Raw genomic sequence first — 26756 nt, forward strand, 5'->3', positions numbered from 1 at the left:
ATTTTTGGGACTTTTTTTGACATACTACATTATGACTTTTTTTATTATTTTACTTTGACGTTTTTATTACTTTTTTTTGACGTACTATGACTTTTTTCACTTCGTTCCACTATATTACGATTTTTTGACATACTATACTTTGCCTTTTTTAACTTCTTTCAAAATGCTATATTATGATTTTTTATGACTTTTTCCACATGCTATAATATGACTTATTTCGACATGCTTATACTATGTCTTTTTTCGACATGCTATAATTTGACATATTATACTAAGACTTTTTTTTAACTTTTTCCGCATACTATACTATGAGTTTTTCGACATGCTATTCTATGAAATTTATGAAATGTTTTAGCAATAATGTGTAACACTTGTACATGAATAAAGGTGTTTCTTTTCAGTGTGTTATGTTTTTACTTTTTTTAAGTTTCAGAAGACAGACACTTCTCAACATCATACAATAAAACTTGGTTTCATGATACCTGTGTGTAACACTACTTTAATAAAGTGTTTTTGAATATTTACAATGTACAGTAACACTATATTATATATATATATACTAAATAACACTATACCAAATTTTTTCGACATACAATACTATGACTTTCGGACATCCTATACTATGAATTTTTATGACATTTGCTTTAATGTGTTACACTTGTACTTGTACCTTTTTGACATGCTATGCTTTGACTTTTTTTTGACATAATATACTATGACTTATTTCAACATAGTATACTATGACTTTTTCCACATGCTATACGCTGACTTGTTCATGACTTTTTTCGACATACTATACTATCACTTTTTATTACTATTTTCAACATACTATACTCTGACTTTTTTCAACATGCTATATGACTTTTTTTTCTTCTTTTTTTGACATGCTATAATATAACTTTTTTTGACATACTATACTATGACTTTTTATGACTTTTTTCAACATACTATACTATCACTTTTTATTACTATTTTCAACATACTATACTATACATACTATACTCAACATGCTATAATATGACTTTTTTCTTCTTTTTTTGACATGCTATAATATAAATTTTTTCGACATACTATACTATGACTTTTTATGACTTTTTACATGTACTGTACTATGACTTCTTTTGGTTTCGGTTGCATGATACCTGTGTGTCTGTGACACTGCTTTAATGAAGTATATTTAAAAATTTACTATGTAATACTATAATATGACTTTTTTTCGACATGCTATGCTATGACTTTCTTCGACTTGCTATAATATGACCATTTATTTACTTTTTTCGAGATGCTATTTTATTACTTTTTTTTCGACATGCTTTGATATGACTTTTTTTACTTATTTCGACATACTATACTATCACATTTTTAGACGTGCTATACTATGTCTCTTTTTGAATTTTTTCACATAAGAATTGGACTATGAATTTTTTTCATTTTTTCCAACATGCTATGCTATGACTTTTTTCGACATACTGTACTTTGACTTTTTCATGACTTACTGTACTTTGACTTTTTCATGACTTTTTTTGACATACTATAAATGACTTATTTAAGACTTTTTTGAACATGCCATACTAGGACTTTTTAAATTTTTCGATATACTACATTATGAGCTTTTTATGACTTTTTATATACTATACTATTACTTTTTTTAGTATGCTATAATATGCTTCTTTTTTTTACTTGTTTTGACATGCTATACTATGACTTTTTTCGATGTTTTTAGATGCGCTATACTGTCTTTTTTCAACATACTATACCATGACTTTTTTCACCATGCTATAATATGACCTTTTATTTACTTTTTTTAACTTTACTATGACTTTTTTCGACATGCTATACTATGACTTTTTCCGACTTTTTTCGAAATACTATATTATACTTTTTCATGACTTTTTTATTACTTATTTTGTGTTATGTTTTTACTTATTTTGAAAAGTTACACAAGACAGATACTTCTCAACACCAATACAACGTGGTTTCATGATACCTGTGTGTGAAAATACTTTAATGAAGTGTATTTGAAAATGTACTATATAATACTATGCTATGACTTTTTTGGACTTTCTTCGACTTGCTATAATAAGATCATTTATTTACTTTTTTCGAGATGCTATACTATGATTTTTTTTGACATAGTATGCTATGACTTTTTCCACATGCTATAATATGAGTTATTTCGACATGTTATGACTTTTTTACACATAATATAATATGACTTTTATTTTTACTTTTTTCGACATGCTATACTACGACCATTTTCGACCGTTATTCTATGACTTTTTTTGACTTTTTTTTAACTTACTATATAATGACTCTTTTTGACATACTATACTATGACTTGTTTTAACTTTTTTTCGACATTCTATACTATGACTTTTTTAAAACTTTTTTGGACATGCTATAATATGACTTTTTCGACATGCTATGATGTCTTTTTTGGCTTATTTCGACATACTATACTATGACTTTTTTTGGACATACTACAGTATGAATTTTTTTAATATGCTATAATATGACTTTTCTTTTAACTTTTTCCGACATACTATACTATGGCTTTTTTGGATATGCTATACTCTGAATTTTTATGATATTTGCTTTAGCAATAATGTGTAACACTTGATACCTGTGTGTGAAAATACTTTAATGAAGTGTATTTGAAAATGTACTATATAATACTATGCTATGACTTTTTGGGACTTTCTTTGACTTGCTATAATAAGACCATTTATTTACTTTTTTCGAGATGCTATACTATGACTTTTGTTGACATACTATTATATAACTTTTTTTTACTTTTTGCCACTTGCTATAATATGATATTTCATTAAATCTTTTCGAGATGCTATACTATTACTTTTTTTGACTTTTTTGACATACTATATAATGACTTTTTATGACTTTTTTCGACATAATATACAATTAATTTTTGCCACTTGCTATAATATGACATTTAATTACCTTTTTTCGAGATGCTATACTATTACTATTTTTGACTTTTTTTGACATACTATATTAAGACTTTTTATGTGTAAAACTTGTACATAAATAAAAGTGTTTCTTTTCACTTTATGATTTTACTTTTTTTGAAAAGTTACACAAGACAGACTTTTTCGACTTTTTTCGACTTATTTACTATGACTTTCTATTACTTTTTTCAACATACTTTTCTATGACTTTTTTCACTTTTTTCAATATACTATGACAGTTGTATGACTTTTTTTCTACATATGATATGACTATTTTTACTCATTTCGACACTATACTATGACGTTTTTATGACTTTTTTCGACATACTGTACTATAACTTCTTCATGACTTTTCCAACATACTACATTATGACTTTTTTAGAACTTTTTTTATATCAATTACTTTTTTCAACGTACTATATTATGACTTTGTTATGAATTTTTTTATACATACTATACTGTGGCGTTTCATGACTTTTTCGACATACTACATACTTTTAAAAAAAAAAAAATCCGGTATACCATACTACATGTATGCCTTTTTTCGACGTACTATACTATGACTTTTTCATGAATTTTAATGACATACTATACTATGACTTTTTAATTACTTTTTTTGACATAGTATAACATGACGTTTCTATGACCTTTTTTCAACATACTATGTTATCTCTTTTTATGACTTTTTTTTAACATACTATACTTTACCTTTTTGTAAACTTTTCATGACATACGATAATATAACTTTATCTGACTTTTTCATCATACTATACTATTTCAATAAGGAGAGATCTCATTTTGAGTGAACAATTATTTATTGACGTGTGCACATTAATTAAAAATTATAGTCTTTGGTAATTAGACCCCATCGTGACGTCATCATATTTAAAGGGGGTTGAGAAGCCGTGAGCATGTAGGATACCCCTCTGATGGAGTCGAGACACTGGTGGTGATGGTAATGACTGAAGAGGATGCTGAGATCTAGATGAATGAGAAGAGGCGCGAGGTCTGGTGAGCTCAGACCTGGGAGCTGGATTTGATGAACTGGAGGTGAACAATTCACACTGAAATGAGAGCTGACAGCAAAAGAGAGGAAAACATTTCAATATTGACAGCAAGAATGTGATTGGGCTAAACCTAGTTGGTTTAACTTAAAGAAACATTCTCTAATCAGCAGGTAATGTGATGCAGGAGGAGAGGGAGAGTGAGGTGAATGAGAATGAGTGAGTAACAATATAGTCTTCCTGGCTGAACCTATGCTAAAATTCATGATTTTTTTCGACATAATAAACTATGACTTTTTTATGATTTTTTTCTGTATACTATGACTTTTTTTTTGACATACTACACTGTGACTATTTATGACATACTATAATAGGACTTTTGTACTAAAACGTTCCTATGACTTTTTTCGACATAATATACTATGGCTTTTTATGATTTTTTTTCGACATACTATAATATGACATTTTTGAACTTCGACATACTATACTGTCACGTTTTTAAAACTTTTTCAACATGTTATACTTTAACGGTTTTACAACTTTTTTTGACATACTATAACATGACTTTTTAGTACTTCTTTCGACATACTATGACATTTTATGACTTTTTCGACTTACTGTACTATATTTTTTTTATTAATTTTCTCAACATACATATGACGTCTTTATGACCTTTGGACAAACTGTTACTGTACTATGACATTTTTATGACTTTTTTTGACATACTATACTATAAAATTTGATTATGAACTTTATGGCCAAAGGCATGTAACGTTATCTTCATCATCACTGTTGTCGGGGTTACATCGTCTGTTACCATGGCGGAAGAGCCTGCACCAGGTGCTTCCATGACACTATCAGTTATTATGCTTCCTCCCATTCTTTACGCCTATGTTTTTTTTTTTTTTTTTTTTTTTGCAGCTTGGGAACAAACAGGTCACCAACTGGAGTGGAGGCTACATTATCTTGGAAATTTATAGCAATTTTATTCCCCAAACCTGCTTTTTTCCAGTGTAACAAATTTCTTCTGATTTTATTTTGTAGTAACGAGTAACTAAGATGCTTAGGGGAAATGTAATGGAGTAAAAGTAAAACGTTCCAGAAATATGAATAATGAAGTAAAGTACAGATACAGTAGTAAAGTATTTGTCCTTCATTACATTACAACACTGCCCATGACGATTGTGGTTGGTTTAAAGAAATGCCAATAACCCAGAGCACGTTTTTCTCCCATCCCGGAATGCTGTGTGGACTAGCTAGACCCTCTTTCCCAGCGCTGTGGAGGAGGGTCTGGCAAAGCAAGACTAACCATACTACGACTTTTTTCGACATGCTACACTAAGACTTTTTTATGACTTATTTCAACATACTATACTATGACTTTTTTTGACAAGAATACATGTCGTAAAAATTATCATAGTACAGTATGTCATGAAACGGTCATAAAAATGAGTGTCATTAAAATTGGCATAGCACAGTATTGTATGCCATAAAAATGTCATAAAAGTCATAGTAAAGTATGCCATAAAAAGTCATAGTATTGTATGCCACAATAATTATCATAGTATAGTATTTTATAAAAATGATCATAGTATAGAATGTCATACAATTGTCAGTGAAAATGTCATACCATAGTATGTCATAAAACAGTCATAAAATTACATAAAGTCATAGTATACTATGCCATTACAAGTCATAAAAAGCCATAGTATAGTATACTATAAACATGTCATAAAAATGTCACAGACTATGTTACTAATTGTCATGGTCATAATATAGGAAATCATAAAAAATTATCATATGTAAATTGTAATTGACATTTTATAGGATGTTATAAAATTTCTGTGAAAATGTCATAGTATAGTATGTTTTAAAAGTCATAAAATATAAAAAGTCATCATATAGTATGTCATAAAACGTCATAGTATAGTATGTCATAAAAATGATCATAGTGTAGTTGCCATCAAAATGGGGCAAAACCCTTGGGTATGCGTATTTCTGTATTTGTGCTTACATTGAGAATTAGTTGTGACCCTACACTGAGTTTAATGCATCTGACCCCTGCTGTCTGGTCCTGTAGCGGCTTTGTGACTAGCACGTAGCATGTGGGACCGGACAGGGTGGTGCCTGAGAGTGATGGATCAAAGCTTCTTGATGATTTGAAACACTTTCAAGTGGAGGATCAAGGATGGAGGAGACGATATTCAACAAAGAGCAGAAACAGTCATCGAGATGTGCGTAAGAGCAAGGATTTTGGTCACTATGTCATTGAAACTCAGCTGTTAACTGTGTTTAATTTCAGGGAGTGTACAAATGTGATGTTGTCAAATGTTGAGCTCTGTTTGTGTTTCTCTCTCCCTCCCCGTGGATAGTGAGGTGTGCATTTCAGAGACACAGAGTGACCTAGAAACACAGAGCCATCCCCTTATTCAAGTGAAGGGGTTGTATTCACGCTCAAACGGAGGCCGGGTCTCCCTCTTCTTGCAGGGTTTTTAACATCCCTTTCAAGTGTAGTGGAACAAAATGACCTGGAACAAACAGTCAACAATGAGGTCTTTAATAAGAGCTCTACTGGGGCCTGCCCACAAGTGGTTTATCGTTTCACTGTACTTCCACGGTACTCTAAACCAGGACAGTGCTGGATGAAGAGTACATACTCTGTTGGTGCAACAATGCTAAATAGTTTGATCATGCCTCGAATGGAGATTTCAGGTTCAGGTACAGCTGTGTTTTTATGTTGAATGGAAAGGTTTTGCTGACATTTGCTTCCAAAATCTACATGTCATATAATATTATTAATGTTGGATTTCTATAAGAAAGTGAGAGTAGAGTGTATGTCCCCAGTGAAGAAAAGCCAGGTTGTGTTACTGACTTGTGCTTTTGTGCCAGTTGACTCTATCAGCTGGGATCAGAGAATGTAGTCTGTCTGCCAAATTATAACTTTGCCAATGCCTCAAATCAAAAATGCTCTAAATATGTTTGGGTCAGTATGAGAGGAAAAGAGTCAGCTTACGTCCGGGGACAAAGATCAGTGCTTTATTCCCTTCAAAATAAATGTGTTTGCTGTTTAATGTGCCAGTGCACTACCTGAAGTCATAGCAGCTATAATCAATATTTCTATAACAATGGGTCAAATGAGTAATATGTAATGTTTTGATTTTTTCAGCCTGTAACTTTACTGTCTTGGTTGACACTTTAGGGTTCCAGCTTTCTCAAATGCAAATGTAAGGAGTTGCTGCTTTTCCTTGTCTTACATTTGAGTAAACTGAATATTTGGGGATTTTATACTATTGATAAGACAAAACAAGACATTTGATGACATCACCTTAGGCTCTAGGAAATGGTGATGGATATTTTTCACTATTTTGTGATGTGTTTTGTAGATGTCAGACACATAGAAAACCGACAGATGTCGGACTGCCAAGCTCATTGCAGTGCAGTCTTCATCAGGTGAGTTATCTCTCACATAGTCACAGCATCATATCTACATCTATTTACAAAGGAATGAACATAAAAGACCTCCAGCCAACCTATAAAAATTCTTGGTTTATAAAGGCTTTAACCCACTGACTGATCCCTGCTCAGTTTGGGCTCCAACGAAGCATGTCAAAAGATCCTTAAAGATAGTTACACAGTGATAAAAAACAAATAATAGAGCAAACAAGCGACATTTGTCAACAGGTCCTGGTCCCATGGTAACCTGTGTGTCTGTGTATTCAAGTGGGGCAATGGGAGGTCAAATCTTTGTCTTTGCCATCACAGCAGAGCCAAAAACGATGTCAAATCTATGGCGAATGGGCTTATTGTGCTGAAAATATTCACTAGTTTCTTTGCTTGTGCTCTGTCTAGAACCTCAAGATAGTAAAAAAACAAAGACAACTTTTTATCACAAGAATGTTTGCATACAAGTTTTTACAGCTGCCAGGTGGGTAGGTTCTTTTTAACCGCAAAAATATCTGTTATTGCCAGGTGAGTGAAATTTGACATGTATGCCAACAGTATGCAAGTCAAAGCGTGACTGTGAACATTCTGTAAAATTATTTTCAGTGCCAGTCCTTGATGTATAGCTTTTGATATTTTTACACTTTGCACTTGGCAGAGCAACACACACACACACACACACACACACACACACACACACACACACACACACACACACACACACACACACACACACACACACACACACACTAGTGTCTATAGGGGCCTAACCTTTCCACTGCTCTCTGACATTTCACAGTATGATTAATGGAATATTACCTGAAGTCTCATCTCTCTCAGAGGCAGGGGTCAGTCCCACTCCCCACCCACACATTGTGCCCCACCTACTTCTAATGTCCGCATTGACCTACACACATATGGGACTAATATGCCAAGATAGGTAATTGATAAGGGGAGGTTTGGGTGGGGAAAAAATATTTCACTTTCACAGTCTTTGTTGTCATTACAATGACGCTGATCCAAGGCCGCCAGCCTGCAGAGTGTGTCATGAGCCTCTGTGCTGCCACGGCCGTGAAGAAGTGTGTTATCATCCATATCACACTGTAATGACCTGTAATGAATGGAGCATCGTTAGTGGGATGTACAAGATGGCTCCTCAAATAGATACTCATGTAAGTTCGATGTGAATAGCAAGAGACTCGCCAGGGTCATGATGTTAGTTGTAATCCTTAGGTACAGAGCAGGCATTGGCACTTATATTCAAATATGTACTTATCTGTTTCCCTGTTCGTCCCAGTGTTCTGATGACACAAGCCAAGTCAAACATCTACCTTCTCAACTCTTTAAATAATGAGTCATACGCCTTACTGTGTGTGTCATAGCCAGGTACACTATTCACAAGAATTATAAAAGACTTTCTCAAATGCCATCGCATGGTCAAATGCAGTACACAAATTACTGAAACTCATAAACAAATAATGTATGTACACTCCCTTACAGCCCCCCCCACACCCACACACACAACAAATGTATGGATGTAAACGCGGAGGGAGGAAGTATGGGACAGCTAAAAAGTAAATTCAGAGGAATGAGGACAAAGGCTTCCATTCATAGGACAGAAACTGACTGCACTCGTCAGAAAGAAACAAACTCCGACTAATTAGTCGGACTTAAATTAAATATTTGGTTAAGGTTAAATAGTTTTGAGGTCATGCTATTTTGCATTGATATTACATTTTGGGTTATATATTGGATCTTGAGCATCAGTATGAAGGTGAAAAAAGTAAAAAATAAAGTTCCACCATGTACCACATATTGGAATTGCCATTAGTTATTGTCAAAATATAGATACTTTTTGTGCACTGTGCTATTGTGTATAATTCCCCACAAAGCAAAAATACCTGTGTGATAGGGTGTTATTCTGGTCAGAGGTGACATCATCAGCGTACCTTTACAACCGGTGGCGTAATGAAAAGGTGAATTCTAGCATTTGTCATCAAAGGTTGTAAAACTATAGCAACCCAGGTCAGTGGTTACCATGGGGCCAGCCACAGTTTGCATTCCCCACATAGGCGAGATGGAGCAAAGATTCACCCTACCGTCTCCTTGACACCCAGCACAAGAAGTGTTGGCACGTACACTTTCATTCCTATCTCTCGTCTCTTGTTATCTCTTATATTTGTCAATTAAAATTAGTTTAGTTCATCCTCTGACATGGCAGCTTGTGACAGAGTTTGAAGATCGAAAACACACACGGTTCACCATCTTAAGATACGCTAACATGGGCTTAATCTCCTTTCCTCTCTACTCACATACACTAAGAAAATTTCAAGCAGGGTGTGTTACTGTAGGAAGGGAGATTGTCTTTGACAAGTGCACAGTGAGGGCAGGAGGTCCGGGGTTGGGGGCCTGTCAGATGTAAAACACACAGGCTTTGATGTGCACTTCCAACGTGCTGGAGCAATAGCAAACTGATGCAGTTGTAAGTCTTGCATCAGTGGACAGATCAAATCAGCAGTGAAAATGCAATGTGTGTGAGTGTGTTAGCCTTAGAGACATTTTAGGGGAATAAATATCCACGATTTGGAAAACCGACACCTTCTCAAAACGATTGAAAATAAGTTCTAAGTTTTATAACTTTACGATGAGATCATCTATTATCTGAAAATATGTCATATTTAATATTTGTAGAAAATGACCAATACAACTTTTACTTCTCAGGTCAGTCTGGGTTCAGCGCCCTCAAACTTTAATATACACAGATTCAGACACATGCTCCACAGAGATGCTGCTGATGATGATTATGGTGAAGATGAAGGCTATTACATTCGCTTGACCTACCTGCTTATGTCGAGAAGAAGAATCAAAGGACCCAAACAGACCCCCCTCCACTCTCCACAACGCTTTTTTCTTCAAGACAGCAGAGGCAAAGTATCCAGATTATTGCAAATGTCTGCTCCTTCTAAATCAGTAGGCATAGGGAGGCCTCATCCCTTGCTAATGCTCCCTGCAGAGGCCTCACTTGTTTCCCATGAGATGGAGGAGGAACTGCTCAAATAAAAGCTGACCTTCTGGAGTTCTCAACATCCTCAGACATTCAGGCTCCCTGAGCAAACATAACATGAAAAATGCTTTTTGCCAGAGCCCGGCCAAATTATAGATCTAATTTTTCCTAAAATAAATATGCATGAAAGAAAGCTCCCTTTTGAACATAGGAGTTTGCAGAGATCTGAAAAAATTTCTTTTGCACCACATGAATAAGACTACAAATAGGGAAAAGTAGCATGATGTTATCAGCTTTTATATATTGAAATCCTCACATTAGACATCATAAAATACTTCCTCCTGTAAGCGTGTCTTAATTTCACAGAAGACCAAAGCTAATAATCGTGTTAATCAATCATGTGTCAGTGACAAGCCTCATCCTTATGAGATAAGATTGTCATAGACATGCCTCTCCAGAATTACAGTATATGAAATGAATCTGTCAAGAGTTATAAATTAAGGCCAAACCCAGGTCTGCAAATAATGTCAGGTACACTGGAGCTCCAGCTCACCAGTTCCCTTTTGTATCCAAGCAATCTATTGGGACCTTAAAATAGTCAGACATGTTGGGAAATATGCTTATTCGCTTTCTTGCCAAGAGTTAAATGGAAGATCAATACCACCTTCATGCCTGTACGCTGAGCATAAGGCTGCAGCCAGGAGACTGTTAGGTGGGATTGGCATAAAGACTATAGCAGGGGACAACACCTAGCCTGGCTCTGTCCCCAGGTTAGGAAATGTACCTACCAGCCAGCAACTCTAAAGCTAATTAACATGTATATCTCATTTGTTCAATCTGTATAACAACTGAAGTGTAAAAACATCAGGTTGTAGTTTTACGGGGATTAATATGACTATTTCTTGACTTTCCCTCCCTCTCTACCGGGCTGATGTGTGATGAGCCTCTGGCATTGTAAGGCTGCCGTGCATAACCCAGGTGGGTGCTACACATTGGTGGTGGTAGAGCATACTTTCACACTTCATTTTTTGTACGGCTTAAATACATTTTTATATAATATATTAATTAGTGAACTTGTGAGGTGCTGTTAGGCAGATTAAAAAAAAAATTGGACAGAACCATCTATTTTCCCATGTCTTTATGCTACGCTAAGCTAAGCTAACTGGCTATTGACTGTAGCTTTATATTTAGTGTACAGAATAGATATGAGAGGTATTCAACTTGTGGCAAGAAAGCAAATAAGCCTATTTCCCAAAATGTCAACAGCTAAATAAAATCAATCAACTGATCAAATAAAGGTACAAAGTAAAACAAAAATGTCTGAAGTGTTGGGATTTCTGACAGATTACAGTAACCTGAAAGAGAACGAGAAAAAGGGAGAGAGGTGAGAACCAAAGGGTGGCTTTACAACACTCAGCGGGCCCCCTGGCACAATTGTCTGGAGACCTGCCAACTGCTCACATTCCTCCCTTTCTTTTGGGACTCAGAGGTCTGGGGTGGCACAGATTGGCTGGGCCAGACTGGCATCAGGGTCACAGTAAATCTGCAGGGGAGAGGGTAAGAAAGGAAAAAGGGTCAACAACAATAACACAGGTGAGAAAGTGGCAAGAGAGAGAGCAAGAGAGAACAGAAGTAGGAGGCAAAACAGCTCACCCCTCCCTTGCCCTCATTGTCTCCTCCTGTGTGCGGTAGACTGGAGGGAGGTGCTCAACTAGGAACAGGGAGAGAGACACCAACTCTGAGGAAGAGGACGCACACACAATATGAGAGACATGGAAGTCTGATCAGAGCTGGAATGGGTCATTCTGTACTGTAGTTTGCTCTGCAGACCTGTTTCTGGAGGGAAACAGAGAGGCTGGACACAGGAGACGGACACAGGAATTCCAGGTCACAAGGGCTCCTGTGGCAGAGCACAGTCTTGCCTGGGCTGGTATTTCAACCTCTACCCTCACGGCCATGAGTGTGACTGACATAGAGTAGGACCAGGGAGGGAATAATTATATTAAGAAAAGGAGAGTGGTAAGTTATATATTAGGGCAGCTAAGAGGCTAGTGTTTTACTTCAGGGGTCTGACCTGACCCCATCAGAATGGGATCCTCTGTTGAGTTTGCCTGTTTGCTGCTGGTGGTTTACACTCTGGGAAAGAACCACTTGGTGTCTGGGGGTTGTGCAGGGAAATGCTGCCGGAGCAGAGACTTAAGCTGTCTGAACACTGACTGGAGGATGGACCGTGTGTATGGAACATGCTACTGCGACATGGGCTGCGTCAGGACCAAGGACTGCTGCTTCGACTACTTCACAGAGTGCCCAGGTGAGGGATGAATGGTGGGGCTGCTCTCAGGGTGAATAAATCACTAGTGGAGATACTGTTTGTTTTCGCGGCACACACCCTAACTATATGATACCAGTGGGAGATAACCCAAGCTCTTGCTAAAGATAGATTATCTGAAGAAGAAAGATTATTTGCAGTACCTGGGCTGCTTATCACATACTGTATCTCTGATGACACAGAGCTGGCAGGAGTGGATATGTTCCAAATTCATCCAAGGCATGTGAAATAGTTTGTGCACATTTATCTCCTCCTTCTAACTTGTGCAGTGCACCTCAAGCGATGTCAACACTATTATTGTTCTTCTGCAGCATGTATCATGGCTGCTACATCACAAAAAGGCAATAATCAGTTCATCAAATAACCCAGGATGCTCGAGGGTCTAACCCATAGACTGTAAAAGGTCTAACCTCATTTCAGTGGACTGGCCCACATAATGGAATTAGTACAAATATTTGAAGAATGTGATTCTATCAAGTAGTTGTAGCAATTACAGTTCCAGTCAAACAAGCTGAGCGTACCTAATACTAGCCTATGTGTTACGGGCCGGTGGTGACTACATTTGCATGCTTAATGCATCAAAGCTTGAAAATACCTAAAATGGAAAATCACGAGGACTTGGTGATTGAATGGGTTGCTCACTTGGCATACTCTCAAACCACTTGTAGTAGAGCAGGAACACAGAGCAAGTCACAATCAATGCTTCATTGATCTGAGGTTATTTCCTGGATATTTAGCTCCATTACAGTTTCACAAGGAAAATTGTTATTATGCAGTCTGCGAGAACACTGCAAGGTTCTACGGTTGCTGTGACTCAGAAGTGTCACCTCCGCACACACGGCGAACTTAAGAAATCAAGTGGTTAAGTCCAACATCTGTGAGTTTCAAAGCAGTTTGATTGTTTGCTACCCCAGAGGATATCCTGTAATAATCTTTCTCCCACAATACGGGTGCCAACATCCAGCTCAGGACTGTGCTGTGAGCGACTGGAGCTTTTGGAGCGGCTGTGCCAAGCCCTGCCGTCCTTCAGTGCGAGTCCGTGTCCGTCACATTGAGCAGCAGCCCAGTAACAGTGGAGAGCCCTGTCCCAGCCTGGAGCAACAAGCCGGCTGCAGGGAGTACAAAGACCACCAGGGCCGCCACTGTGGACTCCACTCAGGTATTCAAATACATATTTCCCATATATTTTTATGCATTTTTACTTTGCACCTTAAATGGGATAAACATGAAGTTACTAACGGAAACACTGAATTGTTTTCTCTTATCAGGCCCTGCATTTATCACCAGCATGGAGTTTGGCAAGGGAAGGCCCAAGCATGACAACTATGGAAACCCCCTAGACCCTGGGTAGGTTTCACATCGTGTTCCTGAAGCCTCCCTAACAGCAAACCACTTCAGGCATCTTTAAATTCAAGGGTTGAAAAGTTCATGTATGCTGCCAGGAGTTAACTTCAATTTAACATTATACTGTGATAACCAAACTATTTTGAAAAAAGAAAAAGATAACAGCCCAACTTTGCCTCCACCTGCGTGAGCGACCAGTAGGCTAGATGTTTGCTCACCTGGACGTCTGTCTACAAACCATTAAATATAGCAAATGTCCACAACCCTTTGAAATTGAATACTCATCCTTTAATAATGTCTAGATGACAGTAGGTGAGTTATTGCGTGCACCCATTGGATGAATTATTGTTATTCCCATTTTATAAAGGGTGTGTCCATACAATATTGACTGGTAAAGCAAAAATCCTCCTATTGTGAACATTTGCTTTAGTCCTCTATCTTGATTCACTGGTCCTAATATCACAGGAATGACTGTGACCTTCGTGACCCTGCTCCTACTCCCCTCAGGTTCTGTGTGGAATTCACACTGGAGTACCGGACACCCCACTGTACAGTGGAGAACCGGCCACACACACACTGGATGCGCTACATAACGGAAGGCTTTAACGTGTGTGTGGTGTGTGAACCTCCTGCCATGCGAAACAATAGCGGCAGCTGCCAAGGAGACGGTCTGGAATCAGAGAAGTATGAAGTTGTTTATATGTGTGTTCTCCCTGGTTTATACAAACCTGGATTACTGACAATGATTTGACAAAAAAAAAAAAAAAAAATCTCACATTTCATTTTTTTAAATCCCAAATTTAACATTTTGAATCAAGTAAAAACAATCTACAGTACACTCGTAGATGGTGAATATGTGCATGTGGTGGTGTGAAAACCATAAGCATCAGGGGCTGTGACTGTGTTGCAGAGAAGCTTTGCTCCACTGGCAGGCGGTGGGGAACCATCAGTGCAGGGGGACATGGAAGAAGATCCAGAAAACCCAGCAGTGCAACTGTCCACCACAACACAGCTTCGTCTTTATCTGATCCAAACAAAGCACCACAGAACATCTGCCTGATGTTCAGAATATCCTTTTCACAGCCAAGCTCCCCTCCTCACTGAAATATGTTGTTCAGATCAGACACTTCAAATGCTGCAGGTTTTCAACACGAAGAAGAGACTTAAGACTCAACACTTGACGGCAGTGCAATGAAAATATAGCTCTAATATAATAAATATGCTACACATTGATTTATAAGCATGTTCAAATCACTGCAATCACCATGCACATTTCCATTGTTCTGTGTAACTCTGCAGCACCTGATGTGAAGACAATGTAACTTGTACAGTAATTCACCATTTTTAGTACACACTGAGTACCTATCAAAGTTGATTTCATATTTTTTTATTGTAACAAACTTTATTTGTTTTTAAGCAATTTCCTGGCAATAATAACCTTAAATTATAACAATATTTTTTTTACATGTATGACTTATCAAAGAAGCAATGCTAACAGCCCAGTTTAATGTTCTGTGTTGGTGCCCTCTGGTGGTATGAATTTTCTTTTGGTAAAAACAGAGCAACAGCAAAACAACACACCCACAACATGAAGGCTCAATTTCATCAGTTTAGCCAATGGACAGAAAGAGGTTAAATGAGTGAGGAAGCTAATCCCTTGTTTCATTCACAGGATCGGCTACACTGTACAAATTAGAGGGGGCACACTTACAGATTCTGTAAACCATTAAATGTATCCTATCATAGAAGGCAATGCATATAGGTAGGCCAATTAATACTTCTGTGTTGAGTGCCCTCAAGTGGTCTCTAGCAGCAACACACCAATAACCAAAAGGGAGATCTTCAGCAACCCTTGTGTTGTCTTCCCGTCAACCTTGAAAGGTACATGACCTGAGCCAGTATATTTTTCACAGTTAGTTTTTGCTTTTTCCAACGTTTTAAATTGTAAACTTTTTCTTCTTTACATTTTCAGTGCTTATTTCTACGTCTCATATTTTATGATATAAAACAAAAATTGAAAACAGGTCAAGTTGACCCAAAGTCAACACAAGGGTTAAGCTACGGGCTGATAAGAGTTAAGTCCATATTTTAAACTCTCCGTCTTCAGCCTACTTTATCTGCCTTCATTAGAACTCTCCAGCGGTCTTTGAGCATTGTGCCAGTGCGTCCTTCAAAGTCATAATCCAGTAATATGCGAGACCACTTCCCCTGGCCGTGGTGTTTAACTCCATCCTTGAGGTATTTGTCCAGCTGGGATGTCCATTTCTAAACAAAGTAAAACAAGGAATTAAATGCAGAGTCCCGAATCGCATAGTTTTTCTTTTTTACTTTTAGTACGTACTACTGCTGCCCTTACAAAGTATGTACTAATGCATGCAGTATGCATGCAATTGGGACATACTACTTCATCATAACATTGCGGCTTCAACTTTGGCCCTCTTCCTCATACTGTATATTCTGCGTGAAAGATAAGCATGCTGGCTTGCATACTGCTAAATTTGACCGGATGCACTAGGATATCCTTGTATTTTTGGCATACTGCATTTGACATACTATGTATTTGGGAAATCCTAAGTCTTTTTCTGGCATACTAAATAGTATGGTAGTATGGGTATTGGAATGCAGGGGAAAATTCTGAAATCTGAGCCCAAACCGAAGGTAGCATTTGAGTGCTTCATATATTCACTTGATTTGGGATGAATTAACTGGACATGAGCTGTGTGGTTCAACTTACCTGTGGTGGTTTTCTTGTTTTTGTGATCTTCGAGGTGTCTGTTGACTTGCGAGATGTCATCTGAGATAACTCTGATGGTGGGAGGTTTAACATTCTCTTTAGCTTTTGTTCACACTCAGAGATGTGTATGAAATACAATGTGCTGGTGAATGCATTTCCACATTTGATGGAAAATGAAAGTATTGTTACATCAGATAAAAACAAAATACATTTTGTTGTGAACAGAAATATCAAAGGCAGGGGAAAGATAAAACTTACCATTCTTGGAGATTCTTCTGAGTGAGACAAAAGCCTTCTTGCATGTATCAGGTTTCCATGCATCCGTAATTTTAGTCGACAGTAGTTTCCGTTTTGTCCTGTGTAGGTTTGTGATGAAATTATTTGTTACCCCACATATGGCCAATATCTAGTGTTTGCTAAATTCCCACCTCTATCCAAACAGAGAAAGCAAAAGACACATTTCAACACTCATTTCTACTAACCTTAAACATACTGTGTTCTTCTTTTTCCTGTTACGACATACATGTAAAGTATTATGTTTAATAAAGAACAGATATGGATCATGTGCAAATCTCAATAAATACAACTGGGGACGTTACAGGTTATTTTTCCTACTTTCGACCCTCGGTTGATTTGTTGGCTTCTTCTGAGAGAGAGCTGTCCTGTGTCACCACGTCCTCCAAACCCTCAATGTTCTGGGACTGCACCATCATTTCAGCTGCCTGATAGATGAAGAGGCAGAAGAAAAAAAGCACAGACTAACATAAATTATGATAGTAAATATTACCTTTTTTCATCCTCTTCCAAAACAATTAACTTCCAGGCTTAAGTATTGCTATAATGAGAAAGCAAAACTAATGAGGCCTGTCATTACAACACCCTTCTGAGTTCAACCTTGGTCAGGGGCCTCTATGTAAATCATTCTTAAAACTTTCATGAATAAGCAGGTCTGTTGGGCCCTGAAGAGGGCTCTGCTGTATGTAGCAGTGTGCCCTTCCAACTAATTCTGATGACAAATTGTCAATTAACTATGACTGATAATGTCACATCAGCACCTTCGGTTGGTCAAAGTTGCTATTAATCAGAAGGATGAGAGCATAGCTGAACAGGTGTGCACACAAGATCAAGGAAATTTATTGACAGCGGTTTGTTACAACTTGCTGTTAGCTGGAGCAAAACATTAGACACCTGACGTATTGGCCGATTCAATTACGAGTATCTGAAGATATTCTCCATCTCACAAACAGCTAAGCAGCCAAAAAAGTGACAAGTCTTTTCACACTTCTTTGGATCAAAGGACAGATGTTATTGAGTTAAACTCAATTATGATGTGTTAGTGTGGAATTTCCAAGCATCAAAAACAGCACCACTCAAACTATATTTTTCATTCACCTCTAAAACCAAGACAGAATAATGTATTGCACAGCAATTCTCATTCCTCAATTTGATCCATACAAAGTTGATCCTTAATCTTACATTGGCATTAGTCGTGCAGGGCCAGCCATATATAAATGTTTACTCTCATCATGAATAGACTGAATAAATCCTACTCTGGGAAAATTATTTTTCCCAGTAACAGTCAAAGACTTGCGCTTTGCCTTTTCACACAACCAATTTTCAAAGGTCATGTTACACTTAGTCTATAGACCCTCCTCTGCTCCGCAGCGTGTGGATGGTCTGGCAAAGCGAGACTTAGTGTTGACGAACTGACCGAAGAGCCGGTTAATTAACCCGACTCGTGTCACTGAGCCGGGAGAATCGAGTGCCATACGTCAATGAAACGACTCACTCCTGTTTTTTTCTTTTACTCCATTCGTGCCGTTGGCATTATATATATATGTCAACGGTTGGCCGTTGTGTAGCCGGTATTCTTCTGCTACTGTGTGTGTTGTAATTTAGCTCATTAGCGCCTCCGCTGGACTGGAGTGGTGGTGGTAGAATCAATCAGGAAATGAGCTACTAATGCCTAGACCCTATGCCGAACGAGACCGAATGTAACCGTGCAACCGGCCGGCTGCTCGACTCTAATGTAATCAAGCGGTGTCTTGGTTCTCTGCAAGTTTGAGTTATTAACCAAGCCTTGTTTCTGGTGCATCTTAGAGGATTGTGTTCACGGCAATTCACACATTATCGATAGGGAAGTACAGTACATCACATACAATACACGTCATGTTATCTTGGTAGTTATGTTAAGTTAAATGTTAAGAGAAGTGAATGTTGCTACATGGTAGCTAGGCTAGGCTGTCACAAGGAGACCGCGCACCAGGCTACTGAACGAGACTGTAAGGACCGTAACCGAGGCTACTGCACGAGCCTATATTCAAACGGGTGTCTAGGTTCTCGGCAAGTTTGAGTTATCAACCGATAGCAGAAGCCTTTATTTCTCGTGCATCTTAGATGATTGTGTACATACAAATTAATAGATTACATTATCGATGGATATCACATACAAATGCACGTCATGTTATCTTAGTAGTTATGTTAAGTTAAATGTTTGTTACGTGATAGGTAGGCTGTCACCAGTAGACTGTGCACCAGACTACTGAACAAGACCATAACCGTGCCTAATGCATGAGTCATGTAATCAAACGGGTGTCTAGGTTCTCGGCAAGTATGAGTTATCAACCGATAGCAGAAGCCTTTATGTCTCGTGCATTTTAGAATTGTGTTCATGGAAATTCTTATGCTACATTACCAAGGGGAAAGTATTAGGCCTATATCACATACAAATACACGTAATGTTATCTTGATAGATATGTAAAGTTAAACGCGATCACCCCCCCCCGCCGAGGGCACGCGAACCGGTGACCGAATCTATTAACTCGGTAGGCCAACCAACAACCGTCCGGTTGAACCAACTCTCGTAAAAGAGTCTGTTGTCCCATCACTAGCGAGACTATGTTATACTAAGCTGAACAGCACTTGTCAATCATTTCCCCCACAAAAGTTCAGTGTCCAAATATCCTTGTCTAGTGGTGTACGATTGTACTATTCATTACTAGGGGTGCACCAATGCGATATTTGGATCGGGGATCAACCCCGATATTGACAAAATAGCTGGATCGGAAAAATTAACAGATCCACGGGCCGATCCAGTTTTGTTTTTTTTCACTCCGTCGCAGCACTGGGACCCCTGTTAACTGCGTACCCTTCTCACTCATGGTAGTAACTTCATAACACAACAATTAATAACCCACAACCCCGGTTGTTGCCCGTCGGTCTAACGTTACTCGGCTGTGCTAACGTTAAAGACGTGTCACTTCAAACATGCAGCGGAGCAACATTATGAACACAATCCACCTCCGGTCCCGCTACAGACCATTGAGAAAGAGGGGTCAGAGCAACGATTAAAACACTGGATTTAAGAGGTCTTGCCTCGCTGAAATACGTCCGCCAACCTGCTAACATTATTCAAACAGCGAAGGAGGCTGACAGCGGAGCTCCGTTCAGTCGCCCACTACAACCACACTACATCCTAAATTACCTGTGGCCTAGGTAGTGGTTATACAACTAGCTTACAACCATTTTGTTTTGAAAGGGAAACAATGTTAACGTTGTTTGTATGTGTATTCATTCGATTTGAGTTTATTTTACTACTTTGCAGTTTGTACAATACAAATAGTTTATCTTCTGTAACTGTTTCATGGATTCTCCTAAATATAAAGTTATTGTATAATGTCGTGGAGCCAAACCCTTTAGTAATAAAAGCTTTTAGTAAACATGATGACATTAACATGTTTTTGTGATATACTATGTACTCCTGACAGTAGAATAAGCCATTATAAACCTATATAAAGGTGGCCCATTATTATTTATTTAAATTTATTTTAAGAAGTTTGATTACATTATATTTTCGATTTGAATGCACAGTTGTTTTTTAAATAACAAATAAATACGAATTCAATACATTACATCTATGTTATTTTGTCTTAGTTAGGAAAATAATGTTTAGTTAGGAAGGTCTGATGCCTTTAGTCTCTTCCATATGGTGGAAGGAAGGTATAAGGTGGAAGGTATACAGTTTATTATTAATTCAGCGACGGTAATGGATCGGTATTGGGTATCGACAGATACACAAAGCCCTGGTATCGGTATCGGGACTGAAAAAGTTGGATCGGTGCATCCCTATTCATTAAACATTGAATCAAATAAATACATATACATACATGAAATGTATCTGTGGCAAAAAAAAAAAATTTGAGCTCCAGTTAGCAGTGGATTGGGCCTATTGTCAGGCTTGCCTATACATTTTATGAACTAGGCGGAACTTAGAAGGGGTGACTTAGTTTCATTTTGAAAAACTAAAAATATACTGGCTCAGGTCATGTACCTTGAGTAGGTAGTCTGAGGGATTCTTCTCCAAGTAGGCATCCAAGTAAGTTTGTATTGTCTCCAGCAGGCGGCTGAAGCTGAAGCTCATGAGGAAAGGGTGGTAGGTTTCCCTGCGTGTCACTATTGTCGACAGCTTAACTCTCACTTTCTGTTGAATAATGTTAGTTTTTAAGGATTAAAGTCAATCATTCTAGGCTACCAAATATTCCAGTATTGATCTTGTGCTTTTGAAAAGAAAAGAGACTAATGTACATACAGACCTGTGGGAATTCATTGTTATTATCCAACCACTTCAGGACAGAGGAGGCAGAAGATAGTTTGCCTTTCTCCAAGCACACAGCCACAGACTGGGAACAAGGCAAATGACAATCAGACAATCAAAATTAGGAAAAAGCATCCCTGTGTGACATAAGGATTGAAACCTGGCTTATTCCTTGAACTGGTGATATCTGTCTATTAGCAGACTGTAGCAATCTCCAGAATTACTTTCAAGTCATTCAATCACACCAGGACACATTTAAAGCCCCGTCTGGACATTCTCCACTCCGCAAATAATGTGTGCGATTACCTGGACAAGCAAAAGAATGGTGATGGTTGTGAACAAACTTTCGTCTGCCACAGTGTGCTCTAGGTTTGACCATATTTTGGCAGCAGACATCAAAGGCATTACATCGTCATCCTCTTCAAATAGAACATCTGGTGGAAAACAGTGGATTACATGGTTATAAACAGACCATTATGGTTTTTTTTGAGTTTGTGGACAGTTATAATTATGTGCGGATGCAAGGTAAAGATGCAGAAGAAACAGTTTTAAATCATGAATTTTAGCTTCAAGTTACTTTTTTGATATTACAGTTGTTATGGCAAAATACGTCATCAAAACATTGTCTGTGTCTCTGACATCTATGCATTTTTACTTGAGCTTGAATGTCAGCTGGGATCAGTTTCAACTGGTAAACATCTTCAGGCCTAGACTGTAAACTAGGCCTGCACGATATGGGGAAAAATATGAATCACAATTTTTGTGTAAATGTTTATTGTACACATGAACCATGACAAACTGGTAGAACCCAACATAGATTTTCTTTGGCAACTATAGCACATTGCGCATCATCACAAGCCTGTAAACATAGAGGCTTCAATGAATAAAGAAAATAAAGTACATACTGGCCATTTAAGTACAGTAGGCTACCAAAAATAGTGACATATAAACACATTGAACTAAATATGGCCCTGATACAGGCTCTATCTGAACTCCTTGAACATGTCTTTAAAGGAACACGCCGACTTATTGGGAATTTAGCTTATTCACCGTAACCCCCAGAGTAAGACAAGTCGATACATACCCTTCTCACCTCCGTGCGTGCTGTAACGCTGCCGGACGTTTCCAGCATTAGCTTAGCCCAGCACAGATCCTGCAGGTAACTTGTTCCAACTAGCCTACTGCTCCAAATTGTGACAAAAGTGACAAAATAACGCCAACATGTTCCTATTTACATGTTGTGATTTGTATAGTCACAGCGTGTACAAAAAACAACGTAACATGAGACACAGCCATCTTCTAACAGTAAACAAACCGGGAACTATATTCTCAGACAGGCTTGCTGCGAGCAAATCACTCCGCCCAAGTACTATATTCTTCCGCCTGAGAATATAGTTCCCGGTTTGTTTACAGTTAGAAGATGGCTGTGTCTCATGTTACGTTGTTTTTTGTACATGCTGTGACTCTACAAATCACAGCATGTAAATAGGAACATTTTGGCGTTATTTTGTCACTTAGGATTACTGGAACCATTCACCTGCATGTTCTGTGCTGGCCTGATGCCGCAGGAGCCGCCAGACAGCCTTACAGCACGCACGGAGATGAGAAGGGTATGTATCAACTCTGCGGGTTACGGTGAATAAGCTAAATTCCCAATAAGTCGGCGTGTTCCTTTAAAGCATGTCAATGTCAAATGCTTTCAGTAAATTAATTGGAGGGAAAAAATCTAATACAAAAAAACAAATAGAAGTAATTTAAAAATTAAATCGCCAACAGGGGTGAATTAAGATCGCGATTTTATAATGATTTATCATGCAGGCCTACTGTAAACAGAGCCAGAGATAACTCTTCACTTCTCGTTCCTCGCTAGAAGTTCAAATCATTTTAACGTAATTGCACAACCGTGCCCCTATTTTCACCTGTTGCTGAGTAACGTACATTAACATCCCATAGTCTCTTGAATGTAGCATACCTGTAGCAAGCTCCTTCGTAGTAACTAGCGGTAAAAACAAACGTCGAAGAGGAGCTCCGTGCTACAGAGCGGCGATTGCTAGTTGTTTAAACCGCTACAGACCTCCGTCACAGCTCGGTCGTATCAGCGGCATTTAGTAGATGTGTTGAGTCGCAAAAGAGTTCCTCAACACCGTCTCTGGTGCCCCGCATGGTGCTCCTTCAGGTCAGCGGTAGCTGGTGGTTCAGTTATCCGACAATAGGTGACTCTCAGCCGGGGACAGAGCACCGCGAGCTGCCGGTCATTTTGGCGGAGATAACGGATAAATAAGTAATGAAATGACTAGTTAAGAAAATAATTAATGTTAGTCCCTGTCGCTGCCATGTTGTTTGTGTATCTCTATGGCAAACGCGCGGGGGGAGGGCTGAGGCATACATCTATGGGCTGAGGCCGTTTGGAGCTACGGGAGCCCAGAGGGGAGCGTCGGCGGATGTTAAGGAGAAAATTGATTTTCATTTAAACAAATCGACATTAACTACACATTCGAGTTAATAAATAAAATCGATTTATCGCCCAGCCCTAAAAGAGTGGTTTAAAACATTTGTATTGCATATGTATTTTTATGCAATTGACAAAGTTTGAATAACAAATTACTTTGTTCTGACCTCCCTGCAGTACTAACTTCCACTCAGAAGCACCCAAACTGTATTGCTGCACAGAGATAATGTATGCAGATGTAGAAAGATGCCTAGAGGACTAATTCAGCTTTTGACAGCGACAACTTACCCAATTGCTTTCCATGCATGACTCTTGCAAGGAAGGCACATATCATTGTTTTCTCATCATGAAGGTCTCCTTTCAGAGATGGAGTCTGAGAAATGGCTAAAGAAAAAGCACAAATAAACAAATTCACAAAACAGTTTTAGCCAATTAGGTATTCAGAAACATTATAAAGATATGAAGATGGTGTCTCTGTAGAAACTAGTGGTGCAACGGATCGTAATTGATCCGTGATCCGTTCGGATCAATATCTTCGGTTCGGTACACACGTGATCCGCGGATAGATTTCTGAATTAAAAAAAAGTTGTGCGCATGTTCAGTCCACACACAGCGTGGTCGTGGCGAGCGGAGGAACGGAGGAGGTTGAACGCCCTGCGTCATTTAAATCCCCACATCAAGCACGGCCACGTATTTGAAGAGACATCACTCCTGTGTTTCACTGACAGGAGTGAAAACGAAAGCTGCTCAAGAACCGCTTATCACTGCGGCATTTAAGCAGCCCCTTGTTGCACAATCAGACCGGGCTAAAGCCATCACAAACGCTATCTGTGTGTTTATAGGTGCAGACATGAGGCCATATTTGGTTGTGCAAAACGAGGGCTTTAAACACATGCTGAAAAGTGCTTGAGCCACGTTACGACATCCCGTCGCGCACCCACTTCAGCGAAAAAAATGTGCCAGGTCTTTATGAGCAGGAGAAGAAAAAAGTTGAGGATGAACTATCCCGAGCATCCTCTGTTACGCTCACGACGGACGGGTGGACGTCCAGGGGAACGGAGAGCTATGTGACGATAACCGCTTACTTCATCACAGCAGACTGGGAGATGAGAAGTCCGGTGCTGCAGACACGCCCCCTCTACGAGAGTCACACAAGCACTCATCTTGCGCAGGTACTGACACAAGCAGTGGAGGAATGGAAGATAAAGAGGCCCAGTAGGCTACTAGTAATATCCCAGTCACAACTGATAGTGCCAAAAATCAAATAAATGCAGTGAATGAGGCAGGACTGGGCCCACAGATTGGGTTATTTGCACATGTAGTGAATTTGGCATCACAGAAGGGAATCTCGGTCAATAGCATGGACAAAAAGAACAAACTTATGTTTATTTGTCTTGTCTTTTTTTTTTTTTGCTGATCCGAAAAATTATCCAATCCGTGACTCTGATCCGAGAAACGATCCGAACCGTGAGTTTTTTGATCCGTTGCACCCTTAGTAGAAACGTTAACATTAATGTAACAAAATGAACTGTTACCCTTCCTCATTACGGATATAGCAAGTTACAATGCAGGTACCAGGGGTAACACGTATGATACTTTGTATATCATGTTTTTTTAATGATTGATAGAGTTATGTTGTTGTAGCTAGCTATAGGAACTCATAATTTACTATAGGCTAGGTGGATAGTCGGGTCAGAGGTGCACCCAGAGTTTTAGCATGGAGGCAAGCAATTATTTTCTTATATTGATGGCTTTATATTGTCACATTAATTTAATCTTCCATTGCCGCCTCAGCACCACCGTTCACATTTTATTTCTACATATATTCTACATTATTTCAGCAGTCTTCGTACACTGCTAATAGGTGCTGCTTATATAGTACAAACTTACCGTTAACATTATAGGTTGACTGTAACGTTACGTTAACAAATACAGTTAGCTAACGTTATATCTTACGAGATAAGAGGTCGTTTCTGCTTTGTCCATGTGTGCGCGCGAGTTATTAGTTAGTCTAGCTAGCTAGCTAGCTAGTTAACGACTTTAAAAACTTGTAGCATAACATTATCGCTAACTGTTTAGTTTAACCCATATCTCTCTGGACTCGGCAGAGATGCTGCATGGATACTTTAAATAAGTAGTTTATGTTAGCTAGCTAGGTAACGTTAATGGTTTGTTATCTTTGAATAACTTACCCTGTAAAGTCAAAAGTGCTTCATTGAATTCATCAAATTTGCCTTCCTTGAAACGTCGACACAGACTTACAAACATAAAATCCAACATCCACCCAGTAGCAACAGCGGTAACTTGGGCAAAACGGACACTTCCATCTATATAACTAGCAACTGTAGCAGTTTTATTGTTAATTTCAGGCTCCATGTTTATATTCTCGGCTTTGGTCAGAGATCGGAGAGATCCTCTGTTAGATTTCTTCTTCTTCTTTGGAAGGTGTTTGATTTCCGCGCGCTTTAGTTTGCGAACTTGTTGTCGCTTGGCAGCCTATAGCGCCACTTTGCGTTTGGGAGGAGTAACCGGGAGTAACTACAGCTTCTTTTTTCATCCAATTAATAGACAAAAGGTTGGACTATGTCAGAGCCATGACTCTTAAATGTATGTTTTTTTTATTTATTGTTATTGTAATGATCTGCGACGTGTATGTAAACACACAGGGAATAGTCTTTGCACATTTTAAAACTTTTGATATGTTATCAACATGGGTAGGTGATGATGTCTGTTCTCATTTTACTTAAAAATGTCCTTGGTATGTAGGCTTAAAAACTCTAAAAGATTTAAGAGATCTACACAAAAAAGGAAAGAAATCTCAGACATTCCAGATGGCACCTTTTAGGCATTGTTTTTTATAAGGTGCTTTCAATTTACAATACACCTGAGAC

General features: G+C 38.4%; 2 protein-coding genes across 2 annotated transcripts; one reads left to right on the forward strand and one right to left on the reverse strand.

Moving 5' to 3' along the window:
* The first annotated feature begins 12154 nt into the window (after window positions 1–12154).
* sbspon (somatomedin B and thrombospondin type 1 domain containing) lies at window positions 12155–16067 on the forward strand. Its single transcript, XM_028570034.1, has 5 exons — window positions 12155–12726; window positions 13709–13903; window positions 14013–14091; window positions 14596–14772; window positions 14999–16067. Exons 1-5 carry the CDS (start codon window positions 12504–12506, stop codon window positions 15114–15116), a joined length of 792 nt encoding a protein of 263 aa, XP_028425835.1. The 5' UTR covers window positions 12155–12503; the 3' UTR covers window positions 15117–16067.
* A 4-nt stretch (window positions 16068–16071) lies between these two features.
* terf1 (telomeric repeat binding factor (NIMA-interacting) 1) lies at window positions 16072–26345 on the reverse strand. The gene is made up of 10 exons (XM_028570033.1): window positions 26058–26345; window positions 24154–24249; window positions 21723–21850; window positions 21415–21501; window positions 21153–21302; window positions 17438–17544; window positions 17305–17331; window positions 17081–17178; window positions 16823–16893; window positions 16072–16353 (listed from the first exon to the last, which is right to left on the reverse strand). Exons 1-10 carry the CDS (start codon window positions 26239–26241, stop codon window positions 16192–16194), a joined length of 1110 nt encoding a protein of 369 aa, XP_028425834.1. The 5' UTR covers window positions 26242–26345; the 3' UTR covers window positions 16072–16191.
* Between the last annotated feature and the right edge of the window lie 411 nt (window positions 26346–26756).

This window comes from Perca flavescens, chromosome 22 (assembly GCF_004354835.1).
Source record: "Perca flavescens isolate YP-PL-M2 chromosome 22, PFLA_1.0, whole genome shotgun sequence".
Lineage (NCBI taxonomy): Eukaryota > Metazoa > Chordata > Actinopteri > Perciformes > Percidae > Perca > Perca flavescens.

What these genes read in the sequence shown, in the direction of transcription:
- terf1 (XM_028570033.1), bottom strand. Translation starts at nt 26,241, where the DNA reads ATGGAGCCTGAAATTAACAATAAAACTGCTACAGTTGCTAGTTATATA. An exon ending in CCTCAGACTACCTACTCAAG is followed by an intron (nt 17,545 to 21,152) that starts GTACATGACCTG and finishes TTCATCTATCAG; the next exon opens with GCAGCTGAAATGATGGTGCA. An exon ending in AAATCAACCGAGGGTCGAAA is followed by an intron (nt 17,332 to 17,437) that starts GTAGGAAAAATA and finishes ATGTCGTAACAG; the next exon opens with GAAAAAGAAGAACACAGTAT.
- sbspon (XM_028570034.1), top strand. Translation starts at nt 12,504, where the DNA reads ATGGGATCCTCTGTTGAGTTTGCCTGTTTGCTGCTGGTGGTTTACACT. An exon ending in CCACTGTGGACTCCACTCAG is followed by an intron (nt 13,904 to 14,012) that starts GTATTCAAATAC and finishes TTCTCTTATCAG; the next exon opens with GCCCTGCATTTATCACCAGC. An exon ending in GGAAACCCCCTAGACCCTGG is followed by an intron (nt 14,092 to 14,595) that starts GTAGGTTTCACA and finishes TACTCCCCTCAG; the next exon opens with GTTCTGTGTGGAATTCACAC.